General features: G+C 28.5%; 2 protein-coding genes across 3 annotated transcripts; one reads left to right on the plus strand and one right to left on the minus strand.

The window, feature by feature from the left end:
• Positions 1–3,534: 3,534 nt before the first annotated feature.
• On the minus strand, positions 3,535–10,375 carry LOC130663859 (Golgi integral membrane protein 4-like). 2 transcript variants are annotated; one of them, XM_057463379.1, is made up of 7 exons: positions 10,151–10,375; positions 8,331–8,513; positions 7,668–8,143; positions 7,445–7,579; positions 5,293–5,789; positions 4,070–4,197; positions 3,535–4,002 (listed from the first exon to the last, which is right to left on the minus strand). In XM_057463379.1, the coding sequence occupies exons 2-7, from the start codon at positions 8,509–8,511 to the stop codon at positions 3,947–3,949; spliced, it is 1,473 nt and encodes a 490-aa protein (XP_057319362.1). In that variant the 5' UTR covers positions 8,512–8,513; positions 10,151–10,375; the 3' UTR covers positions 3,535–3,946. The 2 variants fall into 2 exon arrangements, with proteins under 2 accessions (XP_057319362.1, XP_057319363.1); XM_057463380.1 differs by lacking the exon at positions 10,151–10,375 and having other exon boundaries at positions 8,331–8,542.
• Positions 10,376–12,666: 2,291 nt separating this feature from the next.
• Positions 12,667–16,705, plus strand: LOC130664036 (quinone oxidoreductase-like protein 2 homolog). Its single transcript, XM_057463691.1, has 8 exons — positions 12,667–13,038; positions 13,266–13,499; positions 13,583–13,774; positions 14,463–14,644; positions 14,717–14,805; positions 14,896–15,025; positions 16,341–16,470; positions 16,555–16,705. Exons 1-8 carry the CDS (start codon positions 12,814–12,816, stop codon positions 16,606–16,608), a joined length of 1,236 nt encoding a protein of 411 aa, XP_057319674.1. The 5' UTR covers positions 12,667–12,813; the 3' UTR covers positions 16,609–16,705.
• Positions 16,706–16,871: the final 166 nt, after the last annotated feature.

Genomic DNA, 16,871 nt, shown 5'->3' on the forward strand with positions numbered 1-16,871 from the left:
AAACCACTTTATGTGATGACTCATATGCACCAATTATTGACACGCGACATAATCTCTGGAATTCGCTATTTTCGTGCTGCTTTCAGAGATATCGCGAAATTGAATTGTTTTTTTTTTTTATTCAATCAAATTTTACTAAATCATTCAAAAGTTTTGTACATTTTAAAGAATATGAGAAAATATATGATTAAACAACAGATTTCGACCGAATTAAAAATTTTAATTCTGTTCAATTCGGTTTAATTCGAAGTCAGAACCAGAAATTCGAGGATATTTTTGAATTAAACAGAATAAAACCGATTTAAATATTTGGAATCTGTTTTTATTCAGTTTCATTCGGAGTCAGAACAAAAAATTTTAGAATTATTTTCAAATTAAACCGAACATAATTAATTAAATTCGTTTCAATTTGGATTAATTCTAGTTTTCCTGCCGGATTAGACAGAATTTTTTTTTTAAGTTAGGTACCGAATTAATAGAATTTATCTGAATTATATAGAATCAAAAATTCAATTCTGTTTAATTCGATCGAATTCAGTTGTTTAATCAGGGATGTTTACAATTGAAATTTTATTATCGTAAATATAAAATTAAAAAATCTTGTATTTGTTAATTCACGAACATTTCGTCTTTCATTTAAGATTTAGGCTTTCAAAAAAGTCAGACGTAAAAATATTATACTGAAGAATTTGAATGATTTCGCGATCTATATTTTATAGTTTTGTTTGAAATTTAAGCAGAATCGCATCCTCGACATGCCGATTACAGAAAAACAATCCATACAATATTGTTCGGAATGTAAACTTTGGAGTACAATAATTCAATTAAAAACTCTCATTGAAAACAAATACTTCTGATTAAAATTCTAGTTATTTAAAAAATTGTTTAAATTTTAATTAAAATTTTTTCTTAGCGTAGAAATAATCAACCAGCCCAAGTCAAAAAAATGCATCTATATGTATATAAATTTTAAACTGTAGTAATATCATCAAATTAATTAATTCCATAAAATTGTCATATATAATGAATTTTTAATTTCGTTTTATTTGAAAGTCGCTTTTTGACAGCTGGGTCATTAACGCCACAACCTATCAAAAAAATCCATGTGGGATTGCATGGAAACCCATGGGAATCCACATAGGAAATATGAATTCATGTTAGAATCCATAGGAATTGATATAGGACTGAATGAATTTATATAAGAATCCATGTGAGAAACCATGGGTATTTGGATTCCCATATGAGAAATCCACATAGGAATCTGGGCTTCTATATAAATAATTTCTATAGAATTTGGAGCATCTGGATTTCTATGTCTATCGTCTATTGATACAAATATATTAATCTAGGCTGGATCCCCATATGTATTTTTTTGATAGGCCAGTGTTTATACAGATAAAAAAAAATGATTACTTAGAATTTATTTTAGATTATTGTCCCTCGCCCTTTTCAAGTTGAGATCCAATACAATCAGTATTTGTTGGAAAGTGGTCTTGATCCCCAACTAATTTAACCAGCTTTCAATTAAGAAAGTTTGAAGAACCCTTCAATAAACGACGAAATGTTACAACTAAAAAAGCACAAGAGTAATTGAATTCCGTCTTATAACTACGATAACATCTTGATATTTATAACTTTTCAAAATTTTAAAGGGAGTCAAGTAAATAATAAAATTAAATTATTGCTGACAAATAAATTATTTGAATTAAAAATTTTAAATAAATTAAAAACAAATGGACATATTCAAATAAAAAAAAAATATATCATTAAATGATCTTTCCGTGAATTCATTATCCGTAAAAAATATAAAACGATAACCCCGACGTACCAGAATATAATATAATCTGTACCAGCTCTGATATATATGTATATATTACGTATATTTATCATAATATGTACGATGAATGTAAAATAACATCAATCAAATAAATTTACAAAATGAATACCGACGTTGTATTTAAACGTCTTAAATAATAGAGTTAATTTAAATTCATGAAGCATCAGCTTGATCCGTTAATGCAATTTATCATTTTTAAACTTTTTTTAATTGAATAATCGTACGTACCTTTTGTACACAACAGCAGCTTTCAACCAATTCTCCAATATATGTATCGCATGTCCTCTAGTCTAGTGTAATTTTTATTTCAATTCGCTAATTCAATTTACATAAATCATATAAACGATTGTTTAAATACTGCGATCTTATAATTTATCTTACAAGGAAAATTACTCCTATTCACAATAACACAATTGTATCTTTGTAGCGCAGAAATTTATATATTTTAAAAAAATTTTTATTCCATTGTATTGATTCTGAATCATTTATTTACAACGAATATACAAGTGATATTTTATCTGGGATAATAAATAAAACTATTATATAATTTAATTAATGAGTCATTAATAAACCACAGTATTCACTTGATATATTTTTTTCAAACATGATCTTAATAATAATAAAAAAATTTATTTCATGTAAATTTAATGAGTAACAAAAAAAAAAAAATCGGCCTATCGGTTGACCCTGCGGGCGAGTACTAAAACTTCACGCTATTTTCGAGCTCCTTGAGCTCGAAAAAATTGTTGTGAGTACACTTTCGAACTCTTCGAGCTCGAAAATACTTTTGTATGCCGTTTTCGAAAAAAAACGTTTTTTATCATTTTTTCTCCAACGATATCTCTCAAACAAATTGACCGATTGAGACGGTTGAGGTGGCAATCGACGGGTTTTATCAAGTTCTAAAGCTGATAAAATTTTGAAATTGATTTATTGAGTCATTTTTGAGAAATTTCAACAAAACTAAAGAAAATTTTTTTTTAATTCTTTCGTTAACGGTTTCTCTTAAACAATTGAATCGATTTTGAAGGTTGAGGTGGCATTCGACGCGGCTTATAAAGTTTTAGAGCCCAGTTGATTTTGGAATCAATCCATCGAGCACATTACAAGTTATCCAAAAAATACATTTTTGAAAAAAATTTCATTTTTGGAATATCTCCGAACGCACCCTATTGATCAAGCTCAATTTTTTAGAGCTTTTGGATTTTGACAAGCCGCCGAATGCCACCTTGACGATCAAAATCGATTCATCCGTTCAAAAGTTACAGATATTTACGTACGGACGTACGTATGTACATACATGCATACATACACTCGGACATCATCTTGAAATTAGTCAGAATATCTTCGTAGAACTTCAAAACGTCAAGATCTCTTAGAAATTCGATTTTCGAAAATCGGACCGAAACCAATAACTTCCCGAATTTTTGAAAATTTCAAATTTTCTTAGCGGGAAGTTAAAAAATAATTAGACAATCAAAATTTTGTATATTTTATTTTTTTTTATTAAGAAAAAAATGTATTTACAATGATGCGTAATTATAATTTATTAATTAATCAATATTACACATTGTCCGTAATAAATTTTTGTTTTTATTCTTAATAATTATTTTATTTATAATTATTTATAGTCTTAAATCTAAATAACTCTGCACGACCATCGGCAATAAATAAGTACAACACTCGAGAGTTTGTGGATTAAATAAAACTTTTAAAAATTATACTGATCGATTCCGTCTGGGTTTATAAATAAATAGACATATATTTAAAATCTAATTTTTTTTTTCAAGTTTAATAAATATAAAAAACACGCGTTAGTAAAAATTCCTCAGGAAAAATTTAATTTAAACTAAAATTAGGTTCAGTCGTAGTCTTTTCCGAACTATATAAAAAATACTATATTATTTATTATTCTCTGATTATATTCCGCTATAATCTAGTATTATTTATATTCAAATAATTTATCTCTAAATAATGAGAAATAGTCTCAAGAAGGCTTGACAAAATAATATTTTATGTACAATCATTCGCTTTATCGATTGGAATGCTTTTCCCCTAGTTTTTTTTTATCTTTATATATATATTTATATATTTATATTACAGTTGTTATTATTTATGTTTATCCGCAGCATTATTTTGGTAATCGAATGGCTCTTCGTCACCATCTAAAAATAAGTTGTCACAGTTAGTCTATAATTTAGATATAAATAAATAATAATAAATATTTTTCACCTTCTTCTTCCTCTTCTTCTTCTTCGCCTTCTTCTAAATTAATATCACTATTTTTTTGTTGTGGTTCTTTATAGTAGTCACCGTTATCATACTGTTCATTATCACCTTGTTGTAATGCTACGTCATGCCTACAAAAGTTGGATTTAAAAAATTTTAATATTTACAGTAACTCAAAGTCTGCGGATTCGATTCCCGGTCAAGTAAAATTTTAGTCGAACAAAATAATAAAATTAACAAAACAATTTTTGGTTTTCAATTTTAACTTCAAGTGAATTAACAATTCAAATTTAAAAAATTATTGTAATTATTCAAATAAATAAAATCATGTCCAGTACAAAGTCCACGGGTTCGTTTCCCGATCAAGTAAAATTTTGATTAAATAAAATAATTAAAGTGTCAATACAATTTTTGGTTTTCAATTTCAATTTTCAAATGAATAAACATTTCAAATTAAAAAAGTAATTGTAATTATTCAAGGAAATAAAAACATGCCCAGTAACCGAAAGTCCGTGGGTTCGAATCCCGATCAAGTAAAATTTTAATCAAACAAAATAATTAAATTGTCAAATGAACTTTTGATTTTTTATTTAAACTTTACGTAAATAAACAATTCAAATTTAAATGAATAATTTCAATTTTTCCCGGAAATAAAAATATGTCCAGTAAATCAAAGTCCGTGGGTTCGAATTCTGAATAAGTCGAATTTTAATCAAACAAAATAATTATTGTCAAAACAATTTTTGGTTTTCCATTTCAACTTCAAAGTAAATAAACAAAATAATTGTAAATATTCCAATAAATTAGAACATGTTCAGTAACACAAAGTCCGTGGGTTCGATTCCCGGTCAAGTAAAATTTTGATCAAACAAAATAATTAAATTGTCAAATGAACTTTTGGTTTTTTATTACAACTTTAAGTAAATAAATAATTCAAATTTAAATGATTACTTTCAATTTTTCAAGGAAATAAAAATATGCCCAGTAAATCAAAGTCCGCCGGTTCGAATCCCGATCAAGTCGAATTTTAATCGAACAAAATAATTACTGTCAAAACAATTTTTGGTTTTCGATTTAAACTTTTAAGTAAATAAACAAAATAATTGTAATTATTCCAATAAATTAAAACATGCCAATGACTCCAAGTCCGCGAGTTCGAATCCCAATCAAACAAAAATTAAAAATAAATAAAATACAAACAATATCTCGTATACTAAAAAACTTACTCAGGCAGCTTTCTTAGATGATTAGGTTCGTCTCCAATTTCTTGAACGCCAGGCTTAACTCTATACCAAGGAGGATTTTCTTGTCTCCCAAGGATTTGATCAGCTACGTGCTTGTCAGCATCGCGCTCAATATTACCAGGTACCTCTTCTGAATTTTTTGTTTGTCTCACATTATTCTTATTGTTTACATTATTATTATTATTATTATTATTATTAACATCATCAATACTATTAATATTTTTATTCTTGGTGTCATCGCCCAGCGAAATCCTATTGGGATTAATTTTTTTAAATTCTTCTCGATCAAACTTTTGATCGACAAACTTGGGAATTGGCAGTACGCCAACGGGCAATTTTCCACGTGGAACAGATTTAACAGGCGCCACGACAGCATTCGGGAGTAATTTATCGGAAGACATTATCGAGGAAGAGTTTGTACTTGATTTTGTTGAACTTCCTACCGTCAATTCTTTCGCTGCGTTAACGACTAAATTTATCTGTAATAAAATGATCAATAAATATTTGAATTTATTATTATTTATATATTTTTTTATATACTATTGTATTATTATTTATATAAATTTATATCGTCAATAATATTTTACTTTACTTACACAAAAAATAAACAGACAACTTTTAAAAATGCATGCGTAGAAATATTAAGTAAGCACTTTTTTAAAATAATTACAAAAAAGATGGAGTCATTTTAAAATACTTTTATCCAGTTGTAAAGAAAAAAAAAGCTAAATAGCAGGACTAATAAATAATAACGAGCATTGAGTAACTAAATCAGCGACAAATATGAAGGAGGTGCAAAAACAAAACGCAAGCAGGTAAAAATAATAACAGTTTTATTAATTATTATTTAATTTAAGTAACACAGATGAAAGTACAGGCACATTTAAAAGGCAGATGTACGTACTAAGTACACTCTATACTATCATACTGAAATTAAAGATAATAAATTTAAAAAAACAATCAGAGCAAAAAGAATATCCAGAGTAAAATCATTAAAAAATGACATGAGTATAAAGAATATTTGTTTGTTTTATTTTTTAAATTTAATAAACTAATTAAATGCTGAGTCGTGATTTAAATAATTAAATCATTTTGTGAAGTATCGTAAAATACTATGGCTACTAAAAAAAATAATTCGTTGGAATTTTATCTGACACAACTTTAATAAATTTTTTATGATACTGAAATTAGCCGACGTTTAATCATTTTTTGATTTTTTCAGAACGATAAATTTCTAAAAAAAAATTGCATATGTAGTTTTTTTAATTTTCTACATGTACATATTTTTAGTTTTTTGTTTTTAAATTAAACTGTTGAAAAAAAGTATAAAAATTGTGAACTGTCGACTAACTCCAGGATCATAATTTCTTTAATACTTAATATACTTTATATATAATAATATTTAATTTATATAAACCATCCCAACTAATTACTTTTTTTACCTTTACTCTATTTACATTAATTCTAATTAATTATCTACTTGTTCCAAGCATATTTTTATATAAAACTAAATACTTAGTCTATACTTAAAAAAAAATTAAAAAAAATCATAAACCAGAGATCACATAAAGCAATTACTTTTTGTGAGTATAAATAATTAAACTAATTAATAAATCATTTATTAAAACTAAAGTCCTAGTGGATTTTGAATGTTCCGTTGATTTTCATCAACCGGTTTCTCAACATTTTGCGGTTTTAAAAACGGTATCATATCATTTTGAGTTGATGATGATTTACCATTAACATTATAATTATTATTATTATTATTTATTTGATTTGGCATTGGCAATACCGGATTATTATCATTATTGTCATTGTTATCGTTGTTAACTTTGTCACCATTTGATTTTACTTCAACTTTTTCATCTTCCACATCATTAATATCTTTGTCATTATCATTATCGTTATTTTTCTTAACCAAATAAGGAAATGGTAATACTTTTAATTCATTTTCACGTTCAATATCGTTAGCGCCAGCCGGTACAATCATACCGTTCTTCTGCATAAATCCTACATTGTTGATAGTGTCTTTCTCATCCTGATTGTTCTCGAGAGAATTATCAATCGGTTGATGATTGCGTGGAGCTTGAATGGGTTGAGGATTGTCACCGTCGTTGTTACTCGGTTGACTTACCTGTTGAAGAGACGGTGCCGCTTGTTGCTGTGCTATTTCCTTCTTATCTTTTTCAACAGTAGGCTGGCCTACTGATTCCACGGCCTTGTTTTCGCGTTTCTGATCCGCTGCAGTAGACGACGGTTTGCAGGACAACTATCGGTAAATAATAAACAATAATTAGTTTAAAAAATAAATTAATAAGTGAACAAACAAACGTCAAATAGGTCTAATAAGAACTGACCTTGGTCTCCTCAAGCTCGCGGTTTAACTGAAAGACTTCTTTGCGTAGATGTTCAATGGTACTGTCGGTGTTCCCGAAGTTCTTCAATAAATCTCTATATTTTTCATCGACTTTAGTTTTGTTGGTTTCAAGTTCCATGTATTTGGTCTTCAAATGCTCAAGAGAGTGGATTTTGTCCTCTCGCGCTTTTTTAATTTGACTCCTCAGTTCCTGGAGGGTCGTCTCCAGACGATTTTTGTCTTCCAGCGCCTGCTTCTGGGTTTTTTCACACTGGTCCCTTAAGTCCTGATGCTCGGATTTTAAAAGGTTGTGCTCTTGGTGGAGTGAATTGAATCTCTGCAATGCTTCCAGACCATCTTTATCTCTAAGAGATCTTTCACGGTTGGCACGTTCTTGGAGATCATGTTTTGCAGCGGCGTTTGAATTTTTCTCTTCGGTTAATGACTTCTCTAATCTCTCTTTGTACTCGAATATAACTAATAAAATAAATAAATTAATTATTTGTAATTTTAAATTGAGTATCCAAAAGTATCATTGATAATTTATTAGTCTAAGTATAAATCTTCGTAAGAGTTTAAAATTTTAAGTCTGAGATGTTTAGTCTTCATATCGGCTGAAGATATTTTGTCTTTAAATTAAAATTTATGTAGCATAAATATTTACCTTGAAGTTGAGCATCTAAAGCTTCTTGCTGATGTGTACACTGTACATGTAACTCTCTGAGTCTTGTCATTTCCGTAGTAGCGGCACGATATAAAAATACTAGAAGAAATACAACGATCCCACAGCCTGCGTAGACAGCTAGACGGCCGCCGCGGCCTCTTCCGAGCCGGGTGCCGCTCATGGCTATAAAAAAATAATGTTTTTTTTTTTTTATATTTTTAACAATTGCAATAAGTACTCAGAAATCGTGTAAAAAAATTCCTGAAGAATTCCGGAGGGACTGTTCCGCTCGTAAGACATTCCGGAATAAAAATCGGTACTTTTATAGAACTCTAAAAATTTTATGAGGACATACTTTAGTGCTTTATCAGAACTGCTTGGGAACATTGAAAATGCTGCGAATAACGCTGAAGTTCATAAAATAATATAATATACTTTTAGAGCGTCCTATGATGCTTTTATGTACCTGAAGATCGGGACGTTTTTCGAGGAACGAAAATAAAAAATCGAAATGAAAAGTAAAAAATCTACTGGATCTAAATTCCTGAAATGTTTCATACGTCAGCCGAAAATTGCAGGCCATTCCCAACTACTACTTATTGCTAAAAATCTGATGATACTGAAATTAGCCAGCGTCTAATAATTTTAGGATTTTTAAATAAGCGATAAATTACAAAAAAAAAAATATTTAAAAAAAATACACTTGTAGTCTTTTAAATTTTCTACATGTACATATTTATAGTTTTTTTTTTCTTTAAATTTACTTGTTAAAAAAAAAAAAAATCCAAAAATTTTTAATTGTCTGCTAACTTCAGTATCATAAAATCTGTTATCTGAATCTGAAGTAGAACACTTGGGTTTGTGACATCTATAAAATAATGCTTTTAAGGCTGTTTTTTGACCAATTAATAAGTCACGAAAATGTTGAAAAAACGATCAGATATTTAAGTCACCGAAAAAATATCTGCTTAGTAGACAACACAAGTGATGAAAAAATTAAAAATGTAAACAATTTTTTAACTGAAATAACTTTTGTGGGAAGATAAAGAAGAAAAATTTTCCATGACTCCTAAGACCAACATCTATATGTCTTATTTATATAAAAAAACTTGGCCGAGACAAATAAAAATTTTTCTTGTCCTTTTAAAAGACATCTTTATGACATCTTAAAGTTGTCTCTGCTACTTGGGAGTGTTTCAAGTATCACTACGGTTTTCTTATGAATTTTTAGTTCTGTAAAAGTACCAATTGGTGTTTCGGGATTTCTTACGAGCGGAAAAGTCCTTAAGAATTTTTATTTTTTACACAGGAAACGTATTTTGTAAATTAAATAGTATAGTCTGTTAAAAATAATGAGATGAGATGAGACAGTTTGAATAGAATATAAAATTCATTTACTCCAATTTGAATTTTATCAAGCGTGTTATTATTAACACGTGGCAACTTCCGTGTTTTTTTGTTTTGTTGTTTAGATTCACAAGGATGTTAATTTTATTTAACATGACCCACATTCACAATCATAACATTTACTTCCCATCATCAACATTCATATTGTACATACATATATATGTATATATAAGTACATACAATCTCTGTATTAATTTTGTACAGTATGATATGTCCAGTGCATGAAGAAGACAGAAGATGTAAGTGAAAGTCTGGAGTAATTAATGAGTAAAAAAAATTTTGGAAAAATTTAAATTATCATACAGAAAATGAGTTTGAGAAATTTATGATAAATAACAACAATAATAGCGATGACATTTTGCGAGCGGTTAAATTTAATTGGCAGTAAAAAAATAATTGACAAAAAAACTTACCTTAAAAAAAAAAAAGAAATTTGACGTTTAATTTCAACTCCTCATTATTTTTAAGTTATATTAAATAAAGTACGGATTTAATTAGTACATCAAACGATAGGTGCTTTGATTATTTTGATAACAACATTCGTTTGACAATTGAGCGTAAATACTCTGCTCTGCCCAGGTTAGAAACACAGACAACAGACAGAGACGACAGAATGTCACGTCATATATTTGCAGCTATACAAGATAACTGTAATTTGAATTTTTTCAAATTCCCGCCAGATGACGCGCGATTTGTTACTCGTCTGTCAGTAAGAGTAGCGTGCAAGTGCAGCGTAGTAGAAACACGATTTTTGCAAGAAACATTTGCGAGTTTCTTTTTTTTAATATTTAAAATTTTTTTCTAACATTTTCTGCTATCATTTTATTGTGACGTACGATTTTTAATTATTATCCAATTTCTAATCATTTATTTTTCAAATATTTGGATTTACCGCGCAAGTAATAAGAATAATTAAAAAATTATTCATGAAAATAAAAAATATCGAGTTTACAATTTAGTCTAATTAATATAATTATTGACACAAATGAATTTTAATAAAATTATTAAATTTCAATTTTGAAATTTCGCGCCAAGATGGCGCTACTGCGCATGCGCCGGCTGTGGTGGGGAAGCGTCGGTTGAAGCGGTGGAGGGAGCGACGCTCTACCGGACATGTTGGAATCTTCAGTATCGATGCAGCAGCCAACGGAGTAACATGTAAATTAGAACGCGGCACTTGCATCTAAGTCTACTGTTCGGTTAATTTAAAAAAAACAAAACATTTTTGAGCCGTTATCGGAAAAATATTTATTTAAATACATAGTAGTGTCGCTAGTGATTCTAAATAATTTATTGCCCTTTAAAACAAACAGTTTTGTGGTTTAAAAATAGTGTTTGATATAAAATAGTTGGGTTTTAATTTTTTTTTAAATGTTCCGAGTGTAAGTGAAGAAGTGAAGTTATGTGGTGTTGATGAAGATTGCAGCAGCCTGGCTCCTAGCAGTTCTGCGATGATCCTGACATCAGCGGAGTAGCAGACCCATCATCTGGCGTCGTACGATAGAGAAATAGCAGTTAAGTGATGTTGATAGCAAGTATACACTTTGAATAAATTATTTATTCAAGTGTATAAGGATACCCTTCTGCATATTATTTCTCTGTCGAGGTTTGTTGTACATTTAAATTTAAATGCTTTTATTGTTTTACTTGAAATATAGTTTGTTAAAGTTTCATTAATTTTTTGTGCTTCATAAATGCACAATCATGGCTGATATAATTTTGTGATTAATTTACAAGTAATTTTTTAATGCGTCTTCTAAAAAATTTATTATTTTCGAACTTGGAAATCTTAAAAATGCTCTTTTTTATTTGAATAAATGAAATCGTGATACTAAAAATAGTAGACATCAGACAAACTTTTAATTTTTGTAAAGAAATTAAATATCAATGGGAACAATAATTTTTAAATGCATACAGAAAATTTTTTATAAATCTTTAGTGTGCATTAGGTATTTTTTTTCTGTTATTATTAAATTCTAGTATTTAAAACCTTTAAAAAATATGCGGGCATTATTGATTTTCAGTTTGGGTGCATTCGGAAATGCTCTAGCTCTAGCTCTAGCCAAGCGTTGCCATATCGACACAAATAATTTTTAATAAAATTATTAAATTTCAATTTTGAAGTTTCGCGCCAAGTTGGCGCCACTGCACGCCACTGTATTCGACGTTCAAATTTTTGATAAAGTGGGGGCGGTCGATGAAACGCAAAATCGATTGCTTGGTATCAACTGGCGGTTCGATAGCGGCAGTCAGTATCATCAACAACGGCAGTAGTAGTCCAGATCCTTTTTTGTTTTTTACAAAATTTGCAGTGATTGTAAAATTTATCTTTTATTAATTTAAATTGTGCAAAGTGTCTATGGCGTATTCAAGTGTTCAGTGGTAGTGTAAAGTATTAAGTGTTTAGTGCTAGTGTAAAGTGTTGCGAATTGCTGATGCTGATATCTTCCTAGTTCCTGAACAAATCATCTGGCATCGTCTGGTGGGGAAATAGCAGTTAAGTGACGTTTTTTAGCTGCAATACACTTGGAGCAATTTAATTCAAATCTCCAAGTGTATTAGGACACCCTTCTGCATATTATTTCCCCGCCAAGGTTTGTTCAAACACTTAAGTGTTTTTTCTTTTTTAATTTTTTAAATATTTTTCTATCATATTCTGCCACCATTTTATTTTGACGTACGATTATTAATTTTTCTCCGATTTCTAATAATTTATTTTTCAAATATTTAAATTTACCGCGCAAGTAATAAGAATAATTAATAATGCGGTCGCATTCTGAAATTCGCTACGCTACAGCTGCTCTATAGATGCATCCTGCACATCTGCACAGGATGCACCCTAAGAAAATAGAATGAGCGACATTTATTGATATTATCAATTGTCGGTAATTTAAATTGCTGATGTTTCTTTCTTCGCCATTTTTTGTGTTTATAAGTGACCCTGGTTTCAATTAACCAAATTTTAGTATTAATTATTTGACTAACACATGTGACAATTAGCTCAATAGGTTAATTTTTTATGAGCGATGACAATTAGTATATAATAAAGTATTTATTTTATTAAAAACAATTAAAAATGTCTGTTGTCAAGTGCAGATTGACAACCGACTGGGTTTGGAAGTGCAATAAATTTTTCTTAAATATAAATACAAGAAAGTTTAGTAAAAATGTTAAAAGTGATGAAAAAATTAAAATTCCTCCTCCTGAGGATGGGAAGATCCAGGCGGCAGTTTTGGAAAAATTTTCAGAACCTCTCGTTATTGAAAATTTAGACGCACCGGCAAATTTAAATACCAATGAGGTAAAGTTATAAATTTTCTATGATACTGAAATTAGCCACTGTCTAATAATTTTTGGATTTTTAAATAAACAGTTTTTTTAATTTTCTACATGTGCATATTTTTAGTTTTTTTAAAAATTAAATCGTTCAAAAAAAATCCGAAAATTAATTGTCTTCTAACTCTAACAGGATCATAATTTTCTTGAACATACAGTTGATTAATTTATTGTTAATTATTTTTATCATAGGTGTTGATTGACGTCCAATACTGTACGCTAAATGGTCCAGACATTTTAAAAATGAAAAATTTGCATAAGTCACCACCAAAATTACCGGCAGTCCTCGGTTATGAATTAGCAGGAAAACTACTGGAAGTTGGAGATCAAGCTAAAAAACAGGGATTTAAAGTTGGAGATAAAGTTGTGGCGTTGAATAAAACTCGATATGGTGGTTTAGCTGAACGATGTATCGCTGAGATGACAGTAAGGAATACTTATTAATTTTTACAATTAGTTTCATTTATTATTGACTAAAGGATTTAAATCTAATTGGATGATTGGTTTAGGATGTCTGGAAGATACCATCGTCTGTTAAAACTCTCGAGACAGTTTGTTTGATGGACAATTATCTTACGGCTTTAATTGGTCTTGAGAAGAAAGCTGACCTTCAGGAAGACGAAATGGTTCTGATAAATGTTGGCCTCGGAGGAATTGGTCTTGCTGCTGTTGATATTGCGGCTAATGTCTTTAGAGCACAAGTAATATTTTTCATACTTTAAATAATAATAATAACCCAATTATGAGACTCGGTTCACGAGTGTTCATGTGGCAGACATCAGAAAAATTGAAAATTATAAATAAACAGAGTAAATAATTTAAAAAATAACATTGACTTTCAATTGTAATGACTATTAAAATTTTGATAGTTAATTAAAAAAAAATTTAAGCATTAATTGAAAAAAGGGCAACGCAGTTACAATTTCGCCGAGACATAGATTTAAAAAAAATTATTTACAGTTGATATTAATTAGGAGTTAAACAAAATTTGGTAAATAAATTCCAGTAAAATCTTCACGTCCATATTATAATTTGGAATGTCAAATTTTTTAGGCTAAAATTTACTTAATGAATTTCGTTTAACTCTTTATTGATTTTAACTGTGAGTAATTTTTTTAAAAATTTATATTTTGGCGAAATTGTAACTGCGTTGTCCTTTTTTCAATTAATGCTTAAATTTTTTTTTAATTAATTAATAAAATTTTAATACTGTTATGACAGTTCAAGGTCATTGAATATTTTAAAATGTGGGGGGGGGCTCTGTCGGAGAATGCCCTTAATTTTAAATTTGTCTGATGTCTGCTACATTCACACTCATCTCGGTTCCAATTATTGAGCCTCTATTTTATTTAAATATTTTTATATTTAATTTGTTAAATTTTTTTTTAGGTAATTGGAGTAAGCAAATCAGAAGATCGCACAACTTTGGTACGTGACAAAGGCGCTTTTGCTTCTTTGAAGTACAGTGATAAAAAATTAATGAAAAAAATTGTTGAATTTGCTGCCGAACGTGACATCAAAGATGTTTTTGATGGTGCTGAAGGTGAAAAATTTAAATTGATGTTAGAATGGTAATAAATTATTATTTTTACTACTAAAAATTATGCTATACAATTTCTTTATATATAAATAATTTTTTACAGCTTTACAAATGTATATAAAGAAGAAAATCAAAATAATTTATTACGTGATGATAATTTTTCAGTACTGATTGAACATTTATCAAGAGAAGGTACTTGGAGGTTAAAATACCGAATAAGTGAAAGTTATTTTTATTTATTTTGAGAGTAAAAAATTTATTAGTTTTTTTTTTTCATTGAAGGACGTATAATTATCGCTGGATTTGCTGTAACTAAAGATGATTACGATGAGGATAGCTCGAAAAAATGCCCGTTCTCTATTACTGGCATCGATCTTGTGGAATTTAAAAAGAAACATTTGGAGTCATACCGGTAAGTTAAAAAATATTTTTTATTGATTTTAAGTTTAAAAAACTATCTTATAATTAAGGGCATTTTCAATCAGTGCCCCCCCCCCATTTTTTAAAAATTTCAATGAACTTGAACTGTCATAAGAGTCAAAATTTCATCAATTAATTAAAAAAAATTAAAGCATTAATTAAAAAAATATAACGTAGTTGCACTTTTGTTGAGATATAAATTTAAAATAAATACTTACAGTTGCTATCAATTAAAAGTTGAGCAAAATTTTAGTAAAATCTTCATCGCAATTTTATAATTAGAATTTTCAAATTTTGTAAGCTAAAGTTTGTTCAACAAATTTTGTTTAACTCCTAATTGATATCAATTGTAAGTCATTTTTTTTTTAATATAGTTGAAAGTGATTGCCTATTTTAAAAATAGTGAGGGGGGGGGACACTGTCTGGGAAGGTACCATCACCTATTATCCGAATATATTTTATCTGATAGACAAAATATCCCCGCATTAAATACTCGATAGATAAAATGTCCCCGACAAAATATCTTATAATATAAATACTTTTCATATAAATAATACAGTACCCTTGTATCAGAAATGTTTAATATATTTGCACATAAAATTTGAGTGTGTGATATTAAAAATAGATCAACATATATGCTTGAAATCGCACTGTCCCTTTTTTCATAGATTTTCGGTGGGTATTATTTTGAAAATAGGTTAACACATATGCTTGGAATGGTACGGTACCCGTTTATCGAAAATCATTAATTATTTTTTCACTTAAAATATATTTTTCTGAATAAGATTTATCGACAGGATATTTTGTCACGAATTTTTGTCTCTTGAATATTTAGTCCGGGGATATTTTGTCTATCGGATATTTTGTCGAGGATATTTTACCCGCGAACTACAAGTCGTGCTACCGTCTGGGAATGCCCTTAATAATTTTAAATATTGTAAAATTGAGAGAAAAAAAAATTGCAACTAGAGTAGAGGTACCGTTTTTGGCCAGTTTTGGTCACGAAAAATTAAAATAAAACAATTTGTAAAAGCCGTAATGACAATTAATTTTTTAAATGTCTTCAAAGATATTTTTTTCCCACTATTAAAATGGAAATTTTATTTTACTTGTTCATCAATTAAAATAAAGTATTAAATGCCCAAAAATGGACCAGTGGCCACAAATGCTACTTCTATCCTATTTCTAAACTTTTTTTAAACCGTACGTACAGAGGCGTATGTTTTTTTTTTACGCAAGTAATTAGTGTACTATAGAAATGTATAATTAAATAAATAATAAAATAAAATTTATTGGTAATATTTCAGAGAAGCAGGCAATGATATTTTGCAATATCATGAAGAAGGTTTAATAAAACCATCATATTCATTTATCGTAGGTCTTCATAAAATCAATGAGGCAGTTAAATTTATAAGCGATTTTAAGTGTTCAGATAAGGTAATGCTATCAAATAAATAATTTTATTTTAATTATAAATTACAGATAATAAAAAATAATTAATAGTCAATATTATTTTTTTAGATTGTTGTCGACTTAAAAAATCGTGAGGCTGAAATAAAGTTAAAAGATAAGTAATTTGTATAATTAATCTTATATATTATTTTATGGTGATAAAATTTTTATAATAAAAAAAGTATAAAAAATTAATAACACTGATATTTAATAATTATTTAATATGTAGAAAGAGTTAACAAATATCTTGTTAACGGCACAAAATACTTACATGATTACTCTATAAACTCAACAGCACTTATTATTTATTACTCAATAGCCTCTTATCGAAATTAGTTTACTCGAGCATTTACCATTAATATATCACAGCGACAGGACTCAATATT

This window comes from Microplitis mediator, chromosome 2 (genome assembly GCF_029852145.1).
Source record: "Microplitis mediator isolate UGA2020A chromosome 2, iyMicMedi2.1, whole genome shotgun sequence".
NCBI lineage: Eukaryota > Metazoa > Arthropoda > Insecta > Hymenoptera > Braconidae > Microplitis > Microplitis mediator.

Coding starts and splice junctions, on each gene's coding strand:
- LOC130664036 (XM_057463691.1), top strand. CDS start 12,814: ATGTCTGTTGTCAAGTGCAGATTGACAACCGACTGGGTTTGGAAGTGC. Junction 13,775..14,462: donor CTAATGTCTTTAGAGCACAA/GTAATATTTTTC, acceptor ATTTTTTTTTAG/GTAATTGGAGTAAGCAAATC. Junction 15,026..16,340: donor AAACATTTGGAGTCATACCG/GTAAGTTAAAAA, acceptor GTAATATTTCAG/AGAAGCAGGCAATGATATTT.
- LOC130663859 (XM_057463379.1), bottom strand. CDS start 8,511: ATGAGCGGCACCCGGCTCGGAAGAGGCCGCGGCGGCCGTCTAGCTGTC. Junction 7,580..7,667: donor GCGAGCTTGAGGAGACCAAG/GTCAGTTCTTAT, acceptor ATTTACCGATAG/TTGTCCTGCAAACCGTCGTC. Junction 5,790..7,444: donor CGGCACCGTCTCTTCAACAG/GTAAGTCAACCG, acceptor ATTTTATTACAG/ATAAATTTAGTCGTTAACGC.